The sequence below is a fragment of the Balaenoptera borealis genome (assembly GCF_965194805.1).
Source record: "Balaenoptera borealis genome assembly, chromosome: 3".
Lineage (NCBI taxonomy): Eukaryota > Metazoa > Chordata > Mammalia > Artiodactyla > Balaenopteridae > Balaenoptera > Balaenoptera borealis.
In genome coordinates this window covers 124,192,580-124,211,729 of record NC_138866.1, presented here as the reverse complement: position 1 = coordinate 124,211,729, position 19,150 = coordinate 124,192,580, and the positions used below count along the sequence as shown (strand labels likewise).

Genomic DNA, 19,150 nt, shown 5'->3' with positions numbered 1-19,150 from the left:
GTATAAATATGTATGTTTAGAGAGATTAACTCAGTTTGTTCTCAGTACAGTAGCTTGTGCTCTTATAGTTGTAATTTCTGTAACCTCATTATCATCCAATAAATGGATATTTGGAATCCCAAAGATTTTCCTGTGCCTACAAGGAAACACAACAAGAAGTACATTTTGTTACCTTATATGGCAATAACAAATTTTTTGTAAATTTTTATATATTTTAAAATTTATCTAAAACTATAATTTTAGATTTTGCTAATATTTATACTAAAATACAGAAGACTCACTTTCCCAACCCACAGCACCAACATCTACATCAAAAGATGCTGATGAAGATGAAACTGTTAACAGAGATCTCTAACTTATGGAAAAGAGGAATCTATTGTAAAAAATATTGTGTAAAATTAAAAATAAGTGAAAGTACGATGAAAGTTATCTTTCTCTTGGCTTCAGAGATGTTAATAATTTATGTTACTGTGTCTTTTGCAACAGCAATGATGGCCATTTTGAAAATAATTCCGTTTAGAGAAAAATTAATTGAATGTTTTATTTTTAACAAAGATGTGATGAGTTTAAAAGTAAAAAATTGTTCAGCTTTTCAAACCAGAAAGGAAAAAGTCACTGAAGCATCATATGGGTTAAGTTATCATATTTCATTGGCTAGACAAGCACAGTTGCTAAAAGACTAATAAAGATGACCTTGCTAAATGCCTGCTAGATGAAAAATCAGTGAAAGAAACTATGGCACTGCCACATTCCAATGATACAGGAACTTGCTGAATAAAAGATTTAACTGTAAACATGAATATTAAGTTAATAAATCATCTGCAAAATTGTACTTTTGCCTAACAAACAGACAAATCTATATAGTTGGGTTTTGTGTTTTAATTGTATTTGTCCAGTATCAATAACAACTAAATACTGAAGAATTCCTTTATGTGAATGCTTGGCAACAAACAAAAGTGGTACTGAAAAACTCAAAGTATTAAGTAACTTTCTTGGATCTCATGGTTTATCCTAGAAAAACTGTATTGACTTTTGCAATGATGATGTAAAAATAACAGTGGGTAAAACTGCTGCCTTAGCATTAAGCAAGACAGTTGCACCAAACTGTACTGGTTGTCACTGCATTCTTCATGCCACACATACAGTTTAAAAAAAAAAGAAAAAGAAAACCTGGTTTCACTTAACAACGTCCTTGATGAAGTAGTAAAAATTATTAGTTTTATTAAATCTTGATCTTTGAGTACACATCTTTTTAGTATTCTGTGTGACAAATCACGAAGTATGCAAAGTACTCCCACTGCATACGAAAGCACAATGATTGTCTTGAGGAAAGTGGCTCGTGTGATGGTTTGAGTAAACCACCCATGTTTTCGTGGATCACCATTTCCACTTCAAAGAACAACTGATAGATATTTGGACTTTTGGCAGACATTTTATTGAAAATGAATGAGGTGAGTTTATCAATTCCTAGAAAACAAAGTTTTTGTTGCCAAGGACAAAATTTGTGAATTAAGTTTATAATTAGAATTTTTTAAAAACTTGTATCCATGAATATGAGCTGTAAAGACTCCTCTAATGAGATGAGTGGTGATACTGATGAAGGTAATGTTTTGATATTGATAAAATGTTTCAACATTTGAAAGATCTATAAAACTCACTAAAGGTTATTTTCTAAATGTTACAGGATAGTGAAAGATCCATTCAAAGCACAATACAGACCAACAGATTTTAATGTAAGGGTATGAAAAGTTCATTGATATGGTTTCAGATTCCACACTGCCAATACCGTTTAAGAATTTACTACTTGTCAAGTTCTGATGTAGTGTAAAAGAAGAATATCTACAATTTTATGAAAAGGCTATTAAAATACTCCTTTCTTTCTGTATAGCTGTGTGATGCTGGATTTTCTTCATATACTTCAATCAAACCTATATAAAACAACACACAGTTAGCAGAAATGAGAATCTAGCAGTTTTCTACTAAGCCAGATATCAAGTCAAAAATGTAAAAAAATACCATTATTCTCATTAAATTTCTTTTGTTTTGGAAGACAGTTATTTTCACTAAAATGTTATTTATATTAAAATAAATGGCTTTACTGTTGTTATTTTCAAAATAATATTTAAAAATTTTCTCAGTTTGAATTTCTAATATAAGAAATATCAATAGATATAACCCAAATAAACAAAAGCTCTGAGAGCCCTAAATAAATTTTAAAAGTAAGGAGCCCTAAGACAAAAAATTTGAGAACCATTGTACTACACACATAATGAAACAGGAAAGTGTGAAAATACAATCAAAGGACATCAACCCTGAAATAACCCAGAACTTGGAATTAGTACACAAGGATTTAAAAGCAGCTATTACAAGTATGGTCAAGGATGTAAAGGAAGATACCTGCAATGACTGCACAGATAAGAAATCTCAGCAGAGAAATGAAACTATAAAAAGAACCAAATGAAAATTTAGAACTAAGAAATACAAAATCAGAAATTTCCTAGATGGGTTTAATAGTATATTAGAAATTACAAAAGAGTCAGTAACCTTGAAGATAGACCAATAAAATTATTCAATTTGAAGAACAGAGGGGAAAAAAACCATGAAAAAGAATGAACAGAACTTAAGTAACCTACAGAAGAATATAAAGATATCTAGAATATGTGCAACTGGAGTCCTAGAATAAAAGTAGAGAATAAAAATGTGGCATAGCATTCTACGTCAACAGGCCAAATCTGGACCTCCATCTGTTTTTGTACATAAAGTTGTAATGGAATACAACTCATTCACTTACTTACAAGTCTATGGCTGCTTCTGCTCTACAACAGAAGAGTTAAGTAGTTACAAAAGAGACTATGGCCAATTAAACCAAAAGTACTTCCTATGTGATTTACAGATAGCTTGCTGTCCCCTGGTCTAGATGTTTTATGTCCTTACTGAAATTTTTCGTCTAGTTATTCTATCAATTACTGGGAAAAGGTATTAAAACCTCCAACTATAATTACGGATTTGCATTCCTCACTTTAGTTCTGTCAGATTTTGCCTGATGTATTTTGAAATTCTGTTATTGGGCAGTTACACATTCATGATCGTTCTTTCTGATAAATTGATCCTTTTATCATTACATAATGGCCTCTTTATGCTTGGCAGTACTCATTGTCTTGAAGTTTGCTTTATCTGATATTAAAAAAGACAAACCAGATTTCTTATGCTCACTATTTGTATGGTGTATTTTTTTCTATCTAAAATATATTTCTTTTAGGTAGCATATAGCTGAGTCTTGCTTTTTATACACCTGGTAATCTCTGCTTTTTGACTGGAATATTGAGTTCATTTATACTTTTCTCTCACTGCTTTTAAGAATTTCGTTTTATCAGCATTGAAGTGGACGTACATTGTTTATGAGTTTTGAATACAATTATATCAACCATAAAAATAGACCAAACAATTCTGCTTGTCCGTCAGAAAACAATTCTTGATCATGAGATTTCAGGTCTTCATTTTGTTCTCATTTAAAGTAATAAAAGGTGCTTGCTGAGCACCTGCATTAACTGGAGAAAACTGCAAAGTCAGTGAATCTGGAAACTAACATTTATGACATACAGATGGCCAAGAGGCACATGAAAAGATGCTCAACACTGCTAATTATTAGGGAAATGCACATCAAAACTACAATGAGGTATCACCTCATACCAGTCATAATGGCCATCAACAAAAATTCTACAAACAACAAATGTCAGAGAGGGTGTAGAGAAAAGGGAACCCTCCCACACTGTTGGTGGGAATATAAACTGGTACAGCCACTACGGAGAACAGTATGAAGATTCTTTAAAAAACTAAAAATAGAGCTAACATATGATTTAGCAATCCCACTCCTGGGCATATATCCGGAGAAAACCATTATTCAAAAAGATACATGCACCCCAATGTGCAATGCAGCACTATTTACAATAGTCAAGACATGGAAGCAACCTAAATGTCCATCGACAGGTGAATGGATAAAGAAGATGTGGTACATATATACAATGGAATATTACTCAGCCATTAAAAAGAATGAAATAATGCCATTGCAGCAACATGGATGGACCTGTTGCTGCATACTAAGTGAAGTAAGTCAGAGAAAGACAAATAACATATGATATTGCTTATATGCAGAATCTAAGAAAAAATGATACAAACGTACTTATTTATAAAACAGAAACAGACTCACAGACTTAGAGAACAAACTTATGGTTACCAGGGGAAAAGGGTGGGGGGTATGAACAGACTGGGAGTTTGGGACTGACATGTACACACTGCTATATTTAAAACAGATAACCAAAAAGGACCTACTGTATAGCACAGGAAACCCTGCTCAGTACTCTGCTAATAACCTAAATGGGAAAAGAATTTGAAAAATAAAAATAAAAAAATTTGAAAAAGAAAAAAAAAGTTTCAACAGGGAATGCAGCAAGGAGATCTGATGTTGGTTAAATTATGGACTCTTTCCAATTAGTTGGCTCTCCCTCCAAAGCAAATGTACTAAAAATAAAATGACTTCCTTTTTGAAAAAAAATTTTTTTCTTTTTATCATTCTGTAAACAATTTGACTATTACATGCCTTGTAGTTTCGTTCCTGTTTCCTGTTCTTGGGGTTTGTTGAGCTTCTGAGATCTGTGGATTTATAGTTTTCATCAAATTTGGACATTCTATCGTCATTATTTCTTCCAATAGTTTTCCTGCTCCAATTACACATATATTAGGCCTCCTAAAGTTGTCCCGTAGCTCACCAAGGCTCTGTCCATTTTTTTTCCTGTGTTTTCAAAATTTTCTGTGTTTCATTTTGGACAGTTTTTGCTGCCATATCTTCAAGTTCACTAATCTTTATTCTTGTAGTGTCTAACGGCAGGACATACATTCTTTTCAAGTGCACAAGGTATATTCACCAAGATAGAGCATTTGTTAGGCCATAAAATAAGACTCAATGGAGGGCTTCCCTGGTGGCGCAGTGGTTGAGAATCTGCCTGCCAATGCAGGGGACACAGGTTCGAGCCCTGGTCTGGGAAGATCCCACATGCCGCGGAGCAACTCGGCCCGTGAGCCACAACTACTGAGCTTGCGCGTCTGGAGCCTGTGCTCGGCAACGAGAGGCCGCGATAGTGAGAGGCCCGCGCACCGCGATGAAGAGTGGGCCCCCCCACCATGATGAAGAGTGGCCCCCGCTTGCCACAACTAGAGAAAGCCCTCGCACAGAAACGAAGACCCAACACAGCCATACATACATACATACATAAAAAGAATGTAAGCAGACAAGAATAGCATTAAAAAAAAAAAAAAAGACTCAATGAATTTTAATACTGAAATATTAAAGACATGTTCACCAAAATTAAATTTGAAATCAGTAATAGAAAGCTATCTAGGAAAAAAAAAATCACAAATATATAGAAATTAAACATTCCTAATTTTCTAAATTAGAAAATTTTTTTAATGAATGATGAAAATATATCAAAATTTGTGGGATGCATCTAAAGTACTATTTAGAGGGAAATTTATATCTTTAATATTTACATTTAAAAACAAGCAAAATACAAAATTAATAAAGTAAAGTTCTACCTTAAGAGCAAGGTAAACCCAAAGTAATTAGAAGGAAGAAAATTAAGAGCAAAAATCAATAAAAAGAAAACAATTAAAAAAATTAACAAAGCTAAGAGTTGGTTCGTTGTTGGTGTAGCTGCTCTGCAAAACAGTCTGGCAGTTCCTCAAAGGTTAAACATAAAGTTACCATATGAACAGCAATTCCACTCCTCGGTACATATCCAAGAGAAATGAAAACATATGTCCACACAAAAACCTGTACCTGAATGTTCCTATCTGCATTATTCATAAGAGCCAAAAAGTAAAAACAGCCCACACACACACAAACCAATCTTACACAGATTTTTCATTCAGAAAATACAGCAGAAGGGAATATCTTTCAACTCATTTTATGAAGCCAGCATAATGCCAATACCAAAATTAGACAAAGATATTGGGGGGCGGGGGGAATTACAGATTATTTTGATAAAGACAGACCTAAAAATCTTTAAGAAAATATTAGTCAATCAAAACCAGCAATATATTAAAAGGATAACATATCATGATCAAGTAGGGTTTATCACAGTAACTCAAGGTGGTTTAACATTCAAAAATCAACCAACGTAATTCACCAAATTAACAGAATAAAGGAAAAAAAACATGATTATTTCAACAGATGCAGAGAAATATTTGACAAAATTCAACAACCATTCATGATAACAACTCTCAGCAAATTGGGAACAGAAGGGAAGTTCCTCATCTTGATACCATTAAAATAAATAAGCAAGCCACAGATTGGGAGAAAATATTTGCAAAACATATATGACAAGTAACATATCTGGAATAGATTTTTAAAAAAACTTCTACAACTCAATAACAAAAAGACAAGCAATTCAATAAAAAAGGTGCTGTACATCTGAACAGATACTTCATATGGAAGATATCTGAGTGGCCAGTAACACAACAGTGTTCATCATCACAGATATCAGGAAAATGCAAATTAAAACCACAATAAAGTACACCACTGCACATGCACCTGAATAGCTAAAATACCAAATGTTGGTGAAAATGAGGAGCAAGTGGAACCCAGATACATAGTTGGTGGAAATATGAAACTGTACAACTACTTTGGGAAGAAATGATCCAGAAGGGTGTCAGAGTCCAAGCAAGGTAGGGAGGGTTATCTACATAGGAGGGCTGAATGTTCAGTGCAGGGTGTGGGAGCCTGAGTGGGGCAAGGAGAGCATTTGTGCAGGTTAGCGTATTGGCAGGGTCCAGGTTTTTCACTGCCAATGAAAGGCATTACAAACAGGGAAAGGGAGAGTCAGAATTGACCTTGGACTGGAATTGGTGGTGTCACTGTGAACTCATGGTTTTCAATGTAGATAGACTGATAGTGAAACAGATATAAATGTTCGTATGTGTATATGAATACATATATGTGTATATCTGCATACATATATACATACCTACACACATTCCCTAGCTTTTTTCACTGAGGGGTCCTGGGAACAGCAACAAGCACAATTAATATCCAGATGTCAGCTTCATACTATTCTTCACTAAAAGGAACCAGGACTCCCTGGAGAAAAGACTGATGCCAGGGCTGGGACAGGAAAGGTACAAAAAGCCTGGAACATCTTATTCTGTCAGTAAGTAAGAAAGGCCTCCAAGAATGATGGGAACATGTCAAGAAGACACAGAAGCCACCTTGAAGGGGTTCTCACTGGCCAAATGTGGAACAATTTGTACATCAATTAAAATAATAACAACAGATTTTCACCCACTGAATAAAACAGGAACCATAAGTCCTATTATAAATAAATAAATATTTATTTAACATTCATTTATAAATAAATAAATATAAATAAATAAACTGAAAGTGAGGAGAACTGGAATATTTATATCATTTCAAAGTACCTCCTCATAAAACATTTATTACTTACAAAGGGAAAAATAACTTTACAGTGGAGAAGTTTGACAGATATCAAAGCCTTTAATATATTTAAATTCCTTATGAAAAATTTAACCAAATGGTCAAAGTGAAAATCTAATAAGGCACAATGAAATTGTGTACCATCTGATAGTATGAAGTATCACTTTTGTGATATTCCTGTCAAAGATGTATATATAACCTAAATTGAATGGTGAGGAGACATCAAACAAATGCAAATTGAGGGACATTCTATTCTACAAAATAGCTGTCCTATAATTTTTCAAAAGTGTCAAGGTCATGAAAGTCAAAGTAAGACAGGAACTGTTTGAGATGGAAGGACACATGACAACTGTATGCAACATGTGATTATGAACTACATCCTTTTGCTATATAGGACATTATTGGGACAACTGGCAAAACCTGAACAAGGTCTGATGATTAGACAGTATTAATGTAAATTGATGTTAGTCTCCTAATTTTAAAAGTTGTATTGTGGTTTTATAGGAGAATATCCTACATATTTGGAGATGATGGAGAATCATCTCAGCAACTTACTCTCAAATAGTCCACAAAAATAAAGGCTTTTACTCTGTCCTTGAAAGTTTTCTGTAAACTTGAGATCATCTCAAAAAAGCTTTAAAGCCTTAAAGAAAAATACACACAGACACAAATAAATATGTAGACATATATATACATGTCGAAGTCTAACTCAGAGTTAATGAATCAGAATCTCTGGGGCTTACATGATTTATGTTAAAGAAAGTCTTCAAAGCCTTTAATGTATTTAAATTCCTTATGAAAATATTTCAGTAATCCTATATTCATGACAGTAATGTTGAAGAAAGCTGACTGTATGACATTTATTTACAACACAGGTAAGGATACCACTGGTCATTCCCTGTCATTCTGCTATCCTACTTAATAACAAGTGTGTTGTTACTGAAAAGTCAATGTAAATAAAAGTTTGTCTCCCACCATACTTTCTTGTAGAAGTATTATTGATTAGGAAGGTTGTGGGTCTGATCTTTTGTAAATAAATTCAAGCCTAAAGATTATCTATTCACGTAAACTAGGACAAACAAGATTTCTACCAAAAAAATACCTATGTGCCACACCTCATTAAATGCTAGGGAAGGCTCGAGCTTACTTGCTCAATAAATGCTCTCACAGCCTGACTAATGCAGTTATCACAAGCAAACAGGTCACATGGTTTTGACTTTGTTTATTTAGTAACTATTTTACATTCTGAGATCTTATCTGACTTCAAATAAGCTAAATAACACAAAAAGTATTAACAACCATCAATACATTAGATCTTATAAAAATTAAAAATTTCTGCTCTTCAGAAGAAAGTGAATAAAGAAGCAATAAAAAGACAAAGAACCCAATTTTAAAATGGGCAGAAGATTGAACACTCTTCAAAACAAACTTCAAAAGCAAGACTTAAATTTTTTGCCTATTTTGAAACTTTGAATGAACCTCTGATGGAACAGGGCACTGAGATATGAGATTTTTTAAAACGGATATGACTTAATATCCTGTTTGGAAATACATTAAAAATTTTTTGAGATATATAAAAAAATTCATTTTCCTTCACACAATAAAGACTTAAACTGGCTGAGAATTGTATTCACTGAAAACCTGAATCATCTAAGAAATGTGAACAATCATTAGATATTGTTAGTGATTCAACTTTGAAACCAAAGTATTCCTTTTGTAAGTTTTGGATAGTTTTAACTGAATAGCCTAGTATCACTTACCCATATGGATAAGAATTTTCTGAATTTCATGCAACTAGACATAATACAGAAATAAACTAGGTGTTCAGGAAGATATAAGACCACAGTTGTCACTCACAGCTCCCAATTTTGAGATTCTGTGTTCATTAATATAGATTCATCAGTTTTACTGACAGATTTTATAATATATAGGCTTTATGGTAAATAAATGTTAACGTGAACTTATAAAATCCATTTAATAATAAAATGCTGCTTCTATCAATTTTATATTTAGTGTTGTGACATAAATTTGACAAAGTATTCCACTGCTTTAAAAAATGTGAAAAACAATGCTGGATTTAAGAACTGCTATGTGTTTTACTGAGGCCAAGAAATCCACAGACCTGTCAGGACACATTCACCATGGTAATGGCTAACTGCTTAGGTACACTGAATAGGACACCAATCACTGAGATGATTGTTCCACAAACATATACAGTTCTTATCCCCATAGAATTTTGCATGGCATATTTTGTTGCAATACTTACTGGTGCTACTATTTTTCCTGTCTGTCCAACTTGCAAGTCATTGGGAACAAAGCCAGCATCAACAGCAGCACGAGAAGCACCAACTAAGGAAAAAATATGTCATTTTTTTAAGCTCTATTATTCAACTAGCTGCAATATTCACTGATAACAGTAAAAAAAAAAAGACATTGATATAGTACATACATAAAACATACATTATAACCTGTTTGGGACGTCATTATATAATGCTCCTTTACACCGTAACTTCACAGCTTTTAAAGAAAGGTATTATAATATCTTTACCCCTAGGACCAGATAAAGAAAAGAGTTACATATAACACAAGATAAAGGCTTAACCAGTATTTTCTATCTAAAAATAAAAATAAGAATTTAACTAGCCTTCTATCCTCATTCAGCAGGAGTCAAAAGGAGCCCTGTACTTGGAGAAAAGGTACCCCTCTCCCAGCAGGGGTCAACAATGAGCCTCAGGTCCTTTTCATCTCCATCTAGAGAGGACAAAAAGGGGGAGCACTAGTGAATACTCCTCACTACCTCTTAACACTCACAGACTCACCTCCACTACCTATCATGAGTCAGTCAGGACTGATCACATTCTGCCCTTCACTTACATCAGTCACTGCAACAAGCCCCAGACTCAAAGGTTATCCTTCATAACCCATACACTGATCCCCACAATGCCCTGCATGCTCCCGAATCTGCACCCTTCTCCCACTGCTCCCCAATTCCTGAAACCTTACACTATGATTTCTGGAATTCACAGCCTGATACCAGCAAACCACAAGTCTCTGTATCTTCCACCTATCTGTCTAAATGTTCCCTGAGGACAAGGATTCCCCTGCAGCCCTCTCCAGCAGATGTCACTTTGTCTGCCACCACCTTCATACCACTGGACCTAGAGGTGGTACACCAGGCCCTCACTGCCACTCTCAGAACGTTTCCCCTCTTCCCTCCTTAAAACCCTTCAGCTTCGAATCTCATATCATCAGATTATGTCACCCATATATTGCTGTGTCATCTATCAACCAGCAGGTCAATCCCCGTCATTCCTCAATGATTTTTAGCTTCATGGGTCTTTGTCACTTTCTCCAATACTAGTCTTGTCTTAATTCTTGAAGACTTTGACAACCTGGCTTCTCAGTTCCTTGAGCAACTCTCCTCCAGTCATCTTGTCCTTCACTCTACCCATGGTCATATCCCCAACCCCATTAGCAATATCCCTCAATAATCTTGATTTCCAAAGTCTCTCTGTGACCTCCCCTTTCTAGCTGACTCTTTTTAGTACCCTACTCCAACAACCCTCTGATCACACTGGGATCCACAATTCTATTCATTGTCCCTCTCTCCCCTCACGTTCTCTCTTCTTTCTTTACCCAGCTTAATTTCTATGATCAGTGACTCTAATCACTCCTTTGCATATGTCTTTAATTTCTTTGCCCTCCTCTTGTACCATCACACTCAAGTGGAAATCCTCCATCTCTGGTTACTGATTAAGCAATCTTTCCACCTTTTCCATACCTGTCCTACTATAGTTTTGCATGACTGGAGAAAAACACCAATACTCAGCCATGTTAACTGGGTTTTACTTTAAATAAATAGGCCTTAATTCTCTCAATCTTTCTTAAGCTATCAATAAAATTTCATATCTTTCCTTCTCTCTTCAAACTTCCAATACTGTTTAACATTCTGCCTATTTCACTGAAAAAGCTGAAACAATCAGAAGAGAATTTCCACATACTCCAACTAACACATTCACCCATCAACCTGCAGCTATGTTCATATTCTCTCTCATCTACTCAAGAACATCCCTCCAGTAACTCTCCTGTCTATCTCGTGTATGATTAATCTCTCCCTCTTAACTGAAGCATTCCCATCAGCATATAAGCATGCTATTATTTGTCCAATCTTTAAAAAGTCCCTCTGTTCATCCCGCTCCCCCTCTGGCTACTGTCTATTTCTCTGCTCTCCCATATAGTTAAAAGCCTCTAAAGAGTTGTTTGCATTCACTGTCTCCAATGCCAGGCCTCCCATTCTATTTCTAAAAACTTTTTTATTAAAATATAACACACATACAGAAAAGGACACAAATCACAAATGTGCTACTGCTCAATGGCTGATAATAAAGTGAATACAACCATGTAACTACTACCTAGGACCATTCTTTTAAACACACTCCAATAAGCTTTTTGCCCCCACTACCCACCACCCCCATTACTAAAACTGCTCAAAGTCACCAATGACCTCTAAGTGGCTAAATCAATTAGTCACCTTTCAGTCCTCATCTTCCTTGACCTTCCGTCCTTGTAGCATTTGACATAGGTGATCACTCTTTCCCTTACTGAAACACTTCATTTGGATTCCAATACATCATACTCTCTATCCTGATTTTCCTGCCTTACTTACCCATTCCTTTTGGTCTTCGTTCTCCCCTTCTCCCCTACCTCTTAATCTTGCAGAGTCTAGGGCTTAGTCCTGGGACCTCTTTTATATCTACACTCAGTTCCCTTGGTGAGTTCATCTAGTCTCATGGCTTCAAATACCAAATAAATGCAATTGATTTCCAAATTCCTATCTCCAGCCCAAACTTTTGACCTCCACATTCCTATACCAATTGCTTAATTGACATCTCTATTAGGATGTCTATTATTAGACATCTCAAAACTTAGTACAGTCATTCCTCGGTATCCGCAGGGGACTGGTTTCAGGAACCCCGCCCCACAAGGATACTGAAATCCAAGGATGCTCAAATCCCTTATATACAATAAAATGGCATATATCTGCATATAACCTATGCACTCCCTCCTGTATACAGGCATACCTCAGAGATGTTGCTGGTTCGGTTCCAAACCACCACAATAAAGCAAGTTACGTGGCTTTTTTTGCATATAAAGGTTATGTTTATACTATACTGTAGTCTATTAAATGTGCAATAGCATTATGTCTAACAAAACAATGTACGTACCTTAATTTAAAAATACTTTACTGCTAAAAAATGTTAATCATCATCTGAGCCTTCAGCAAGTCATAGCCTTTTTGCAATAGTAACATCAAAGGTCACTGATCACATATCGTAACAAATATAACAGTAATGAAAAAGTTTGAAATATTACGAAATGTGACACAAGAGACATTAAGTGATCAAATGCTGCTGGAAAAATGGCACCAATAGGCTTGCTCAAAGCAGGGTTGCCACAAACCTTCAATCTGTAAAAAATGTAATATCTGCAAAGTGTAATGCCTATACTTTAAATCATCTCTAAATTACTTATAATACTGAATAATGTAAATGCTATGTAAATAATTATAAATACAATGTAAATGTTATGTAAACAGCTGCCAGTGCAAGGCAAATTAATATTGTTTTTTGGAACTTTCTGGAACTTCTTCCCCCCGAATATTTTTGATCCATGGTTGGTTGAATCCATGGATGCAGAACCTGCACATATGGTGGCCTGAATGCATGCCCAAAACTGAACTCCTGGTCTACCCTTGGAAACTGTGCCACCTGGGGTAGTCCCCATCTCAGCTAATGGCAACTCGATCCTACCAGCTGCCAGATAAAAACTTTTCCTCATAATCTACATTCAATCTATCAGGAAATCCCAATGGTTCTACCTTCAAATATATATCCCAAAACTATTTCTCCCCACATGTACAGCTACTAACCTGGTCCAAACCATGAGCATCTCTCACCTGAATGACTGAAACAGTCTTCTAATTGATCTCCCTGTTACTGCACTTATCACCCTATAGTCTATTCTCAAAACTGTAGCCAGACTGATGCTTTTAATATGTGTCAGATCATGCGACTCTTTTGCTCAATGGTTCCCCACTTCACTCAGAGAAAACCAATCTCCTTACGAAGGCCTAGAAGCCTTATGTGATCTGGTCTATCACTTCCAATCTTATCTCTTACCACTCTCCCTTTCTGCACTTTTCATTCCAGCCACACTGGCCTCCTTGTTATTCATCACGGAGGCCAGACACATTCCTGCCTTAGCAAAAAGCCCTTTGCACTTTACTGGTCCCTCTACCTGAAACACTCTCTCTCAGATTTCCTCATGGCTTGCTTCCTTACCTTCTTCAAACCTTTATTCGGATGTCTCCTCATTAAGGCATACTCTGACCAGCTTATTTAAACGTGCAATCCTCCCCCTCCAATCCTCCTCCTTCTCCTTTTCCTGTTCTATTATTTTCATAGCATTTACTACCCTCTAACACACTATATTATTTACTAATTTATTGCGTTTACTGTCTGTGGTAGGCAGAAAAATGGCCTCTCCAAAGATATATTCACTTTCTAATATCCAGGACCTGTGAATATTACCTGTATGACAGCAGATATGATAAAAAATTAAGGATCTTGGGAGAAGGCACTTATCCTGAATTATCTAGGTGGGTTCTAAATGTCATCACAGTATCCTTGTAAGAGGGACACAGAAGGAGATATGAAACAGATACAGAGAGAAGAAAGTAATATGAGGACAGAGGCAGAAACTGGAGTGATGCGGCCATAAGCCCAGGAATGCCAAGGCAGCCTCTGGTAACTGGAAACAAACAGATTCACCCCCAGAGGGAGTGTGGCTCTGCCAACACCTTGATGTCAACACACCTGTGGCCTCTTGAGCTGTGAGAGAATAATTTCACTTATTTTGTTCATTGCTTTCGCTTAGCTCCTAAAATAGTGCCGTCATATGGCGGACACTTGATAAATATTTGTTCAGTGAATGAATGAATGAAATATCCTCAGTCAAATAGCACCATCTGATTATAAAGAGTCAATATCCTGCCTTTATTCAGACAAAACCATAACTGTTTCTATGGGTACACATATTAGGTAATATAAAAGCACAGGAAAAGCTTAGAAAGTTATACACAAAACTCTCAAAAGGGGAAGAACAAAACAGATATTTTTATAAAAAGAAGAATATATTCATGTAATGGTTGTATAATTAAAAACTAAAATTTTTTAGTTTTCTGATTTTTCAAAAAACATCATTCCATTCTCAATATACTTTTAATAACAAGATCTCTCTTCCCTATAAATTTAAAAAATAATGTTAAATGTTAATTTCTACTTGTATGAGAGATTTATGTTAGACTACCAATAAAGGGAAAAATAAGGCATTCCTGAATCTGAAGTAGGCAATGAAGCTGACATTTAATTTTTTTTAATGGAAAAAACTACTAAAACGTGGCAAATGTTAAGAGTGTCATATAAATAATAAAAAAGAACATGGACAACCTCTCTTCACTGAACGCTACACCATTTACTTGGAGACTAAGAAAAACTGTTTCAGAGAGAAAAGTTGAAAACCAGAGAAAGCAAAAAATCTGCAGCTTTGAATGACTTATATACAAAAGAAATAATGAAGAAAAAATATCTCCAATGAAATGGGAACATTTTTCTACTAAGGAAAGTAACTTTACCTGCAGCATGTAGTTGATCTGCCAAATCGTACAACAATTTAAAGTTCTCTCCACTCTTCAAACCCCGACCTCATTTAAAAAGATGAAGAAAAAAAAATTGAGCAAATATGAACTCCATTCCATAAAAATTTTGAACTTCGTATACATGAGTGAATCTTCATATTACACAACTGCTATCTCCTCTATAAAGCCTTTCCTGAGTTCTCCAATGATACTCCTGTACTTCTCTTATAAAGCATTCAACACTACTGTAATTAACTAACTGGTTAACTAATGGTATAATCAGTCTTTAAAATCAGTCTTCCCCACTAGAAGAAAAACTCTTTCAATACAAGATCCTTACCTATCTTGGTCACTGCTATATTTAACAATACTTAGCTGAACAACTGAAAGAAGTTATTATTTTCATGGAAGTCATTCCACTAGACTTTCAACTCCTTAAGAGCAAGAACAATCTGCCTTTTCCTCTTTGTTTCTTCAGCACTTTGCAATGGGCCTGGCAGAGAACATATACCCAATAAACATTTCTTAAAAAAATAAGTGAATAAACTAGTCAGATATACCTTTTTTTAAATATTAAATTATTTCTTCTCAATGCCACTTGCAATAGGAGGCTGTTTGGAAGCTTAATTATTTCATTTGATGTTTAGTTTGGGAAGATTTTTAAATCACAGCAGTTATTTTTTTTAAAAGCCAGCAGGCTATAAAATGTGGGTCTTTTTGTTTGTTTCTTGGTCTTTTTTTTTTTTTTTTTAAGTAAGAAACATGACATACAAAAAGAAGCAAGTCTTGTGCAATATTAACAGCTTCGATACTAAATGCGAAAAAACTTTCAAAGAGTTATCCATAGAGACCTGGACTGCACTGGAGGTCTTTCAAAGTAGAGTGAAGGGTGGGAATCATACAACACAGCCCTGAGACTCCAACCAGTTCTTTCTGTGATTTCAGAAGTCAACCATACTCTTCTGAATAACACAGAAGTCAGTCAAAAAGACAAAGCTATGGAGTTGAGATTTGTACCATGCTCCCCCTGGTGCCAATGACACAGATTTGCAACAGAAAGTCCAAACTGTGTATTAAACTCATGATTTCATTTTCCTAATCGGTAAAATGGGACTAATACTCGCAACTTACCTACTTCTTACATTTGAAAAAACACTTGTGCTCCTCTAAAATGAGTACTAATAAAAGCAAAGTATTTTAAGTTTACATCATTTTTTAAAATTAATAAATTACAATATTCCACTTACCACCAGATACCACCACTTTGGCGCCTGTTAGCTCTGGTCGATCGCTTTTTGTTAATTTCTGGTCAAGCCATTCTGATATCCCCACTGGGGAAGCACTTGATGCTACATATATTGATACATATAACAAAACACAGAGCATGAGTTCAAGTTCCACAGTAAAAAATAATTTTTTAAGAGAAATACACAAAGAATTAATTCCAGGAAATTTAACTTTGTTAGTTACTGTGAATTTTTTATGCCACTAATTTCACTCTCTCTGATTTTATGAAAGACAACTAGATTCCAGCCTTCACCTCATTAGCTGTATGACTTTTGAGAAGTCATTTAACTCTGAGTCTAGCTATAAAACTGGAATAAGCCTCTCTCTATGGGGTTCAATAAGATATTGTATATGTTAAAGTATAACACCTTCCGTAAGTTTACTATTATTACATTATTCCATTATACTGAATCTCTATTATAACAGGCAACAGTGAGAGGGGAGTAAAAAATCTTTACATCAACATAACGGATTAATCTTAATGCACCCCCCTCTCTCCTACCCCTTTGATGTACACCAAAGCAAATATCCGAGGACCAAAAATGATATAAATATTTCTTATTTTTGTATAAACTTGGGAATAACATTTAGATTGAGCTCTCAAATGCTCTGCATTAGAAATTTAACTAGAAGCCTTCTCTTACTCTAATATAATCTCTGAGCTAAAAAATAAAAAACTGAAATAAATACAAACAAATAAAAATGAACACTCACCCTCTTCTGAGCTGGCACTACCTCCACTTGTTGCTGCAGCTTCAAAAGATGTTCCCCGGACAGAAAACACCTTCACTTTCTCATCACACTTCACTGTACATAAAGCATTTCCTGAAATACACATTTATTTCTTAAAAACCACCATGAAAGGCAAAAAACCTCCCAAATATTCCTTTCAGGTTCAGAATTTACTTCACAAAGAGAAGGAAGAAATAACTGTAGACCAGTTACTTGTTTTCTACCTTTACTAAGTATAGGATAAAAGACTGTAACACTGAAGAAACGTTATCAGTGGCTCTCTGTATAACCTTGGATGTCTTTAAAAATAGAACAAGTGCTGAACTGCGAGGAAGAAACAAACTGGAAAAGGCAGTCACACTAATCAGGTACACTCTTCCTAAAAGAAATATAAACAAAAGCTTCCTTCTCCAAAAACAACATAATCAGTAACTCAACAACATGAGCTGCAACAACTTAATAAGAAGGAAGCTACTATGCCTTGCTAAGAGAGGAAAATAAGTGAAAACATGATCAGGCATAAAGGACAGGAAGTGTGATGCATCAAGACTTTTAAAGGATTTGAAACATTTCTTATGGATTAGCAATCACATTAAGAGTGACCTAAACTATGACCAAATATTTCCCTTTAAACACTACTAACAATGAAAGATCTGATTTGAGAATTGCCCATTTATACTGAAACACACAACTTCCATCAGAAAGAACAGAGTTCACTGCCTCCTCCAGCCCCACTAGAGACCAGCGTGCTTAGCAAAAGATCAACTAAAGAGATACCAAAATGAATATCGTAATGCAGACGGAAATGAAGTAGAAGCAGCAAAGAAGACTGAAAATACTACTTTACAATGAAGATGTTAAAAAAAAAGAAGGGCTTCCCTGGTGGCACAGTGGTTGAGAATCTGCCTGCCAATGCAGAGGACACAGGTTCGAGCCCTGGTCTGGGAAGATCCCACATGCCGCGGAGCAACTGGGCCCCTGAGCCTGCGCATCTGGAGCCTGTGCTCCGCAAGAAGAAAGGCCGCGATAGTGAGAGGCCCGCGCACCGCGATGAAGAGTGGCCCCCGCTTGCCACAACTAGAGAAAGCCCTCGTACAGAAACGAAGACCCAACACAGCCATAAATAAATAAAATAAAAATTTTTTTAAAAAAAGGATTCTTTCATATACAAATAATATCGTGCTTAAAAAAAAATACTACTTTAAAAAAATAGAAAATTTTCTTTTCCAGGTGCCACTTACAAAATATACTAAATAGTAAATCTACTTTTTATTGATCACTGGAAAAATCTCACTCTGTACACTGAATGATCAGGAAGGAAAGAAGTGTGTTCCAGATTTACCAGGGAGAATGTCATGTCATGGTCCAGCGGCAATTCTAAGACTAAGATTTTCCTCAGAAATCTTTAAGATGGTCCATATTTCAAAATCCTATCTTCAAGATTAATCTCTGCTTTTAAAGTTTTCAAAAATTTAACATACTGATTAATTATTTTCATTGGGTACTTACCTGCATAAATGGTTCTCACAAATGTGTCAGGTGATTTGATTGCAATGATGTCAGAAATAGGGGCAACATCAAGTTTGGCTGCTATTCTGGGCAAAAGGTTCTAAAAGCAAAATAAGTAGTGAGTTACACACATACATGCTGATGGATGGCTATAAAGTATCAGCAATAACATTCTCTAAATGGAAATTCTGTAGAAATTTTAACTTGAATATTTTATATTTCACATGCATCTTTAGACATACCACAATTTCAAGCACAACTTTTTGGATAGTCTTTGAGCATAAGTAAGAGTCAACGATTACTCTAACTACATTAAGAGTTTTAAAGCGATAAACTACCGTAACTCAGTGGGTTGAGTTATGAGATACGATACTTGCTTTAATGATCATCATTTATGAAGTATGACAGTTACAGACTACTGAATTTAGATAATATAGAAA

The 19,150-nt window shown here is 35.2% G+C and overlaps 1 protein-coding gene across 1 annotated transcript in view; it reads right to left on the bottom strand.

Annotated features, from left to right (window-relative positions):
- The window catches only part of ETFA (electron transfer flavoprotein subunit alpha), an 85,980-nt gene that overhangs the window by 45,531 nt on the left and 21,299 nt on the right, over positions 1-19,150 (bottom strand). The window contains exons 5-9 of the mRNA XM_082387053.1: positions 18,711-18,810; positions 17,184-17,294; positions 16,430-16,531; positions 15,180-15,248; positions 9,753-9,835 (exon numbers count right to left, since the gene is read on the bottom strand). Coding sequence (XP_082243179.1) covers positions 9,753-9,835; positions 15,180-15,248; positions 16,430-16,531; positions 17,184-17,294; positions 18,711-18,810 — 465 coding nt within the window. The remainder of the gene's footprint in view (positions 1-9,752; positions 9,836-15,179; positions 15,249-16,429; positions 16,532-17,183; positions 17,295-18,710; positions 18,811-19,150) is intronic.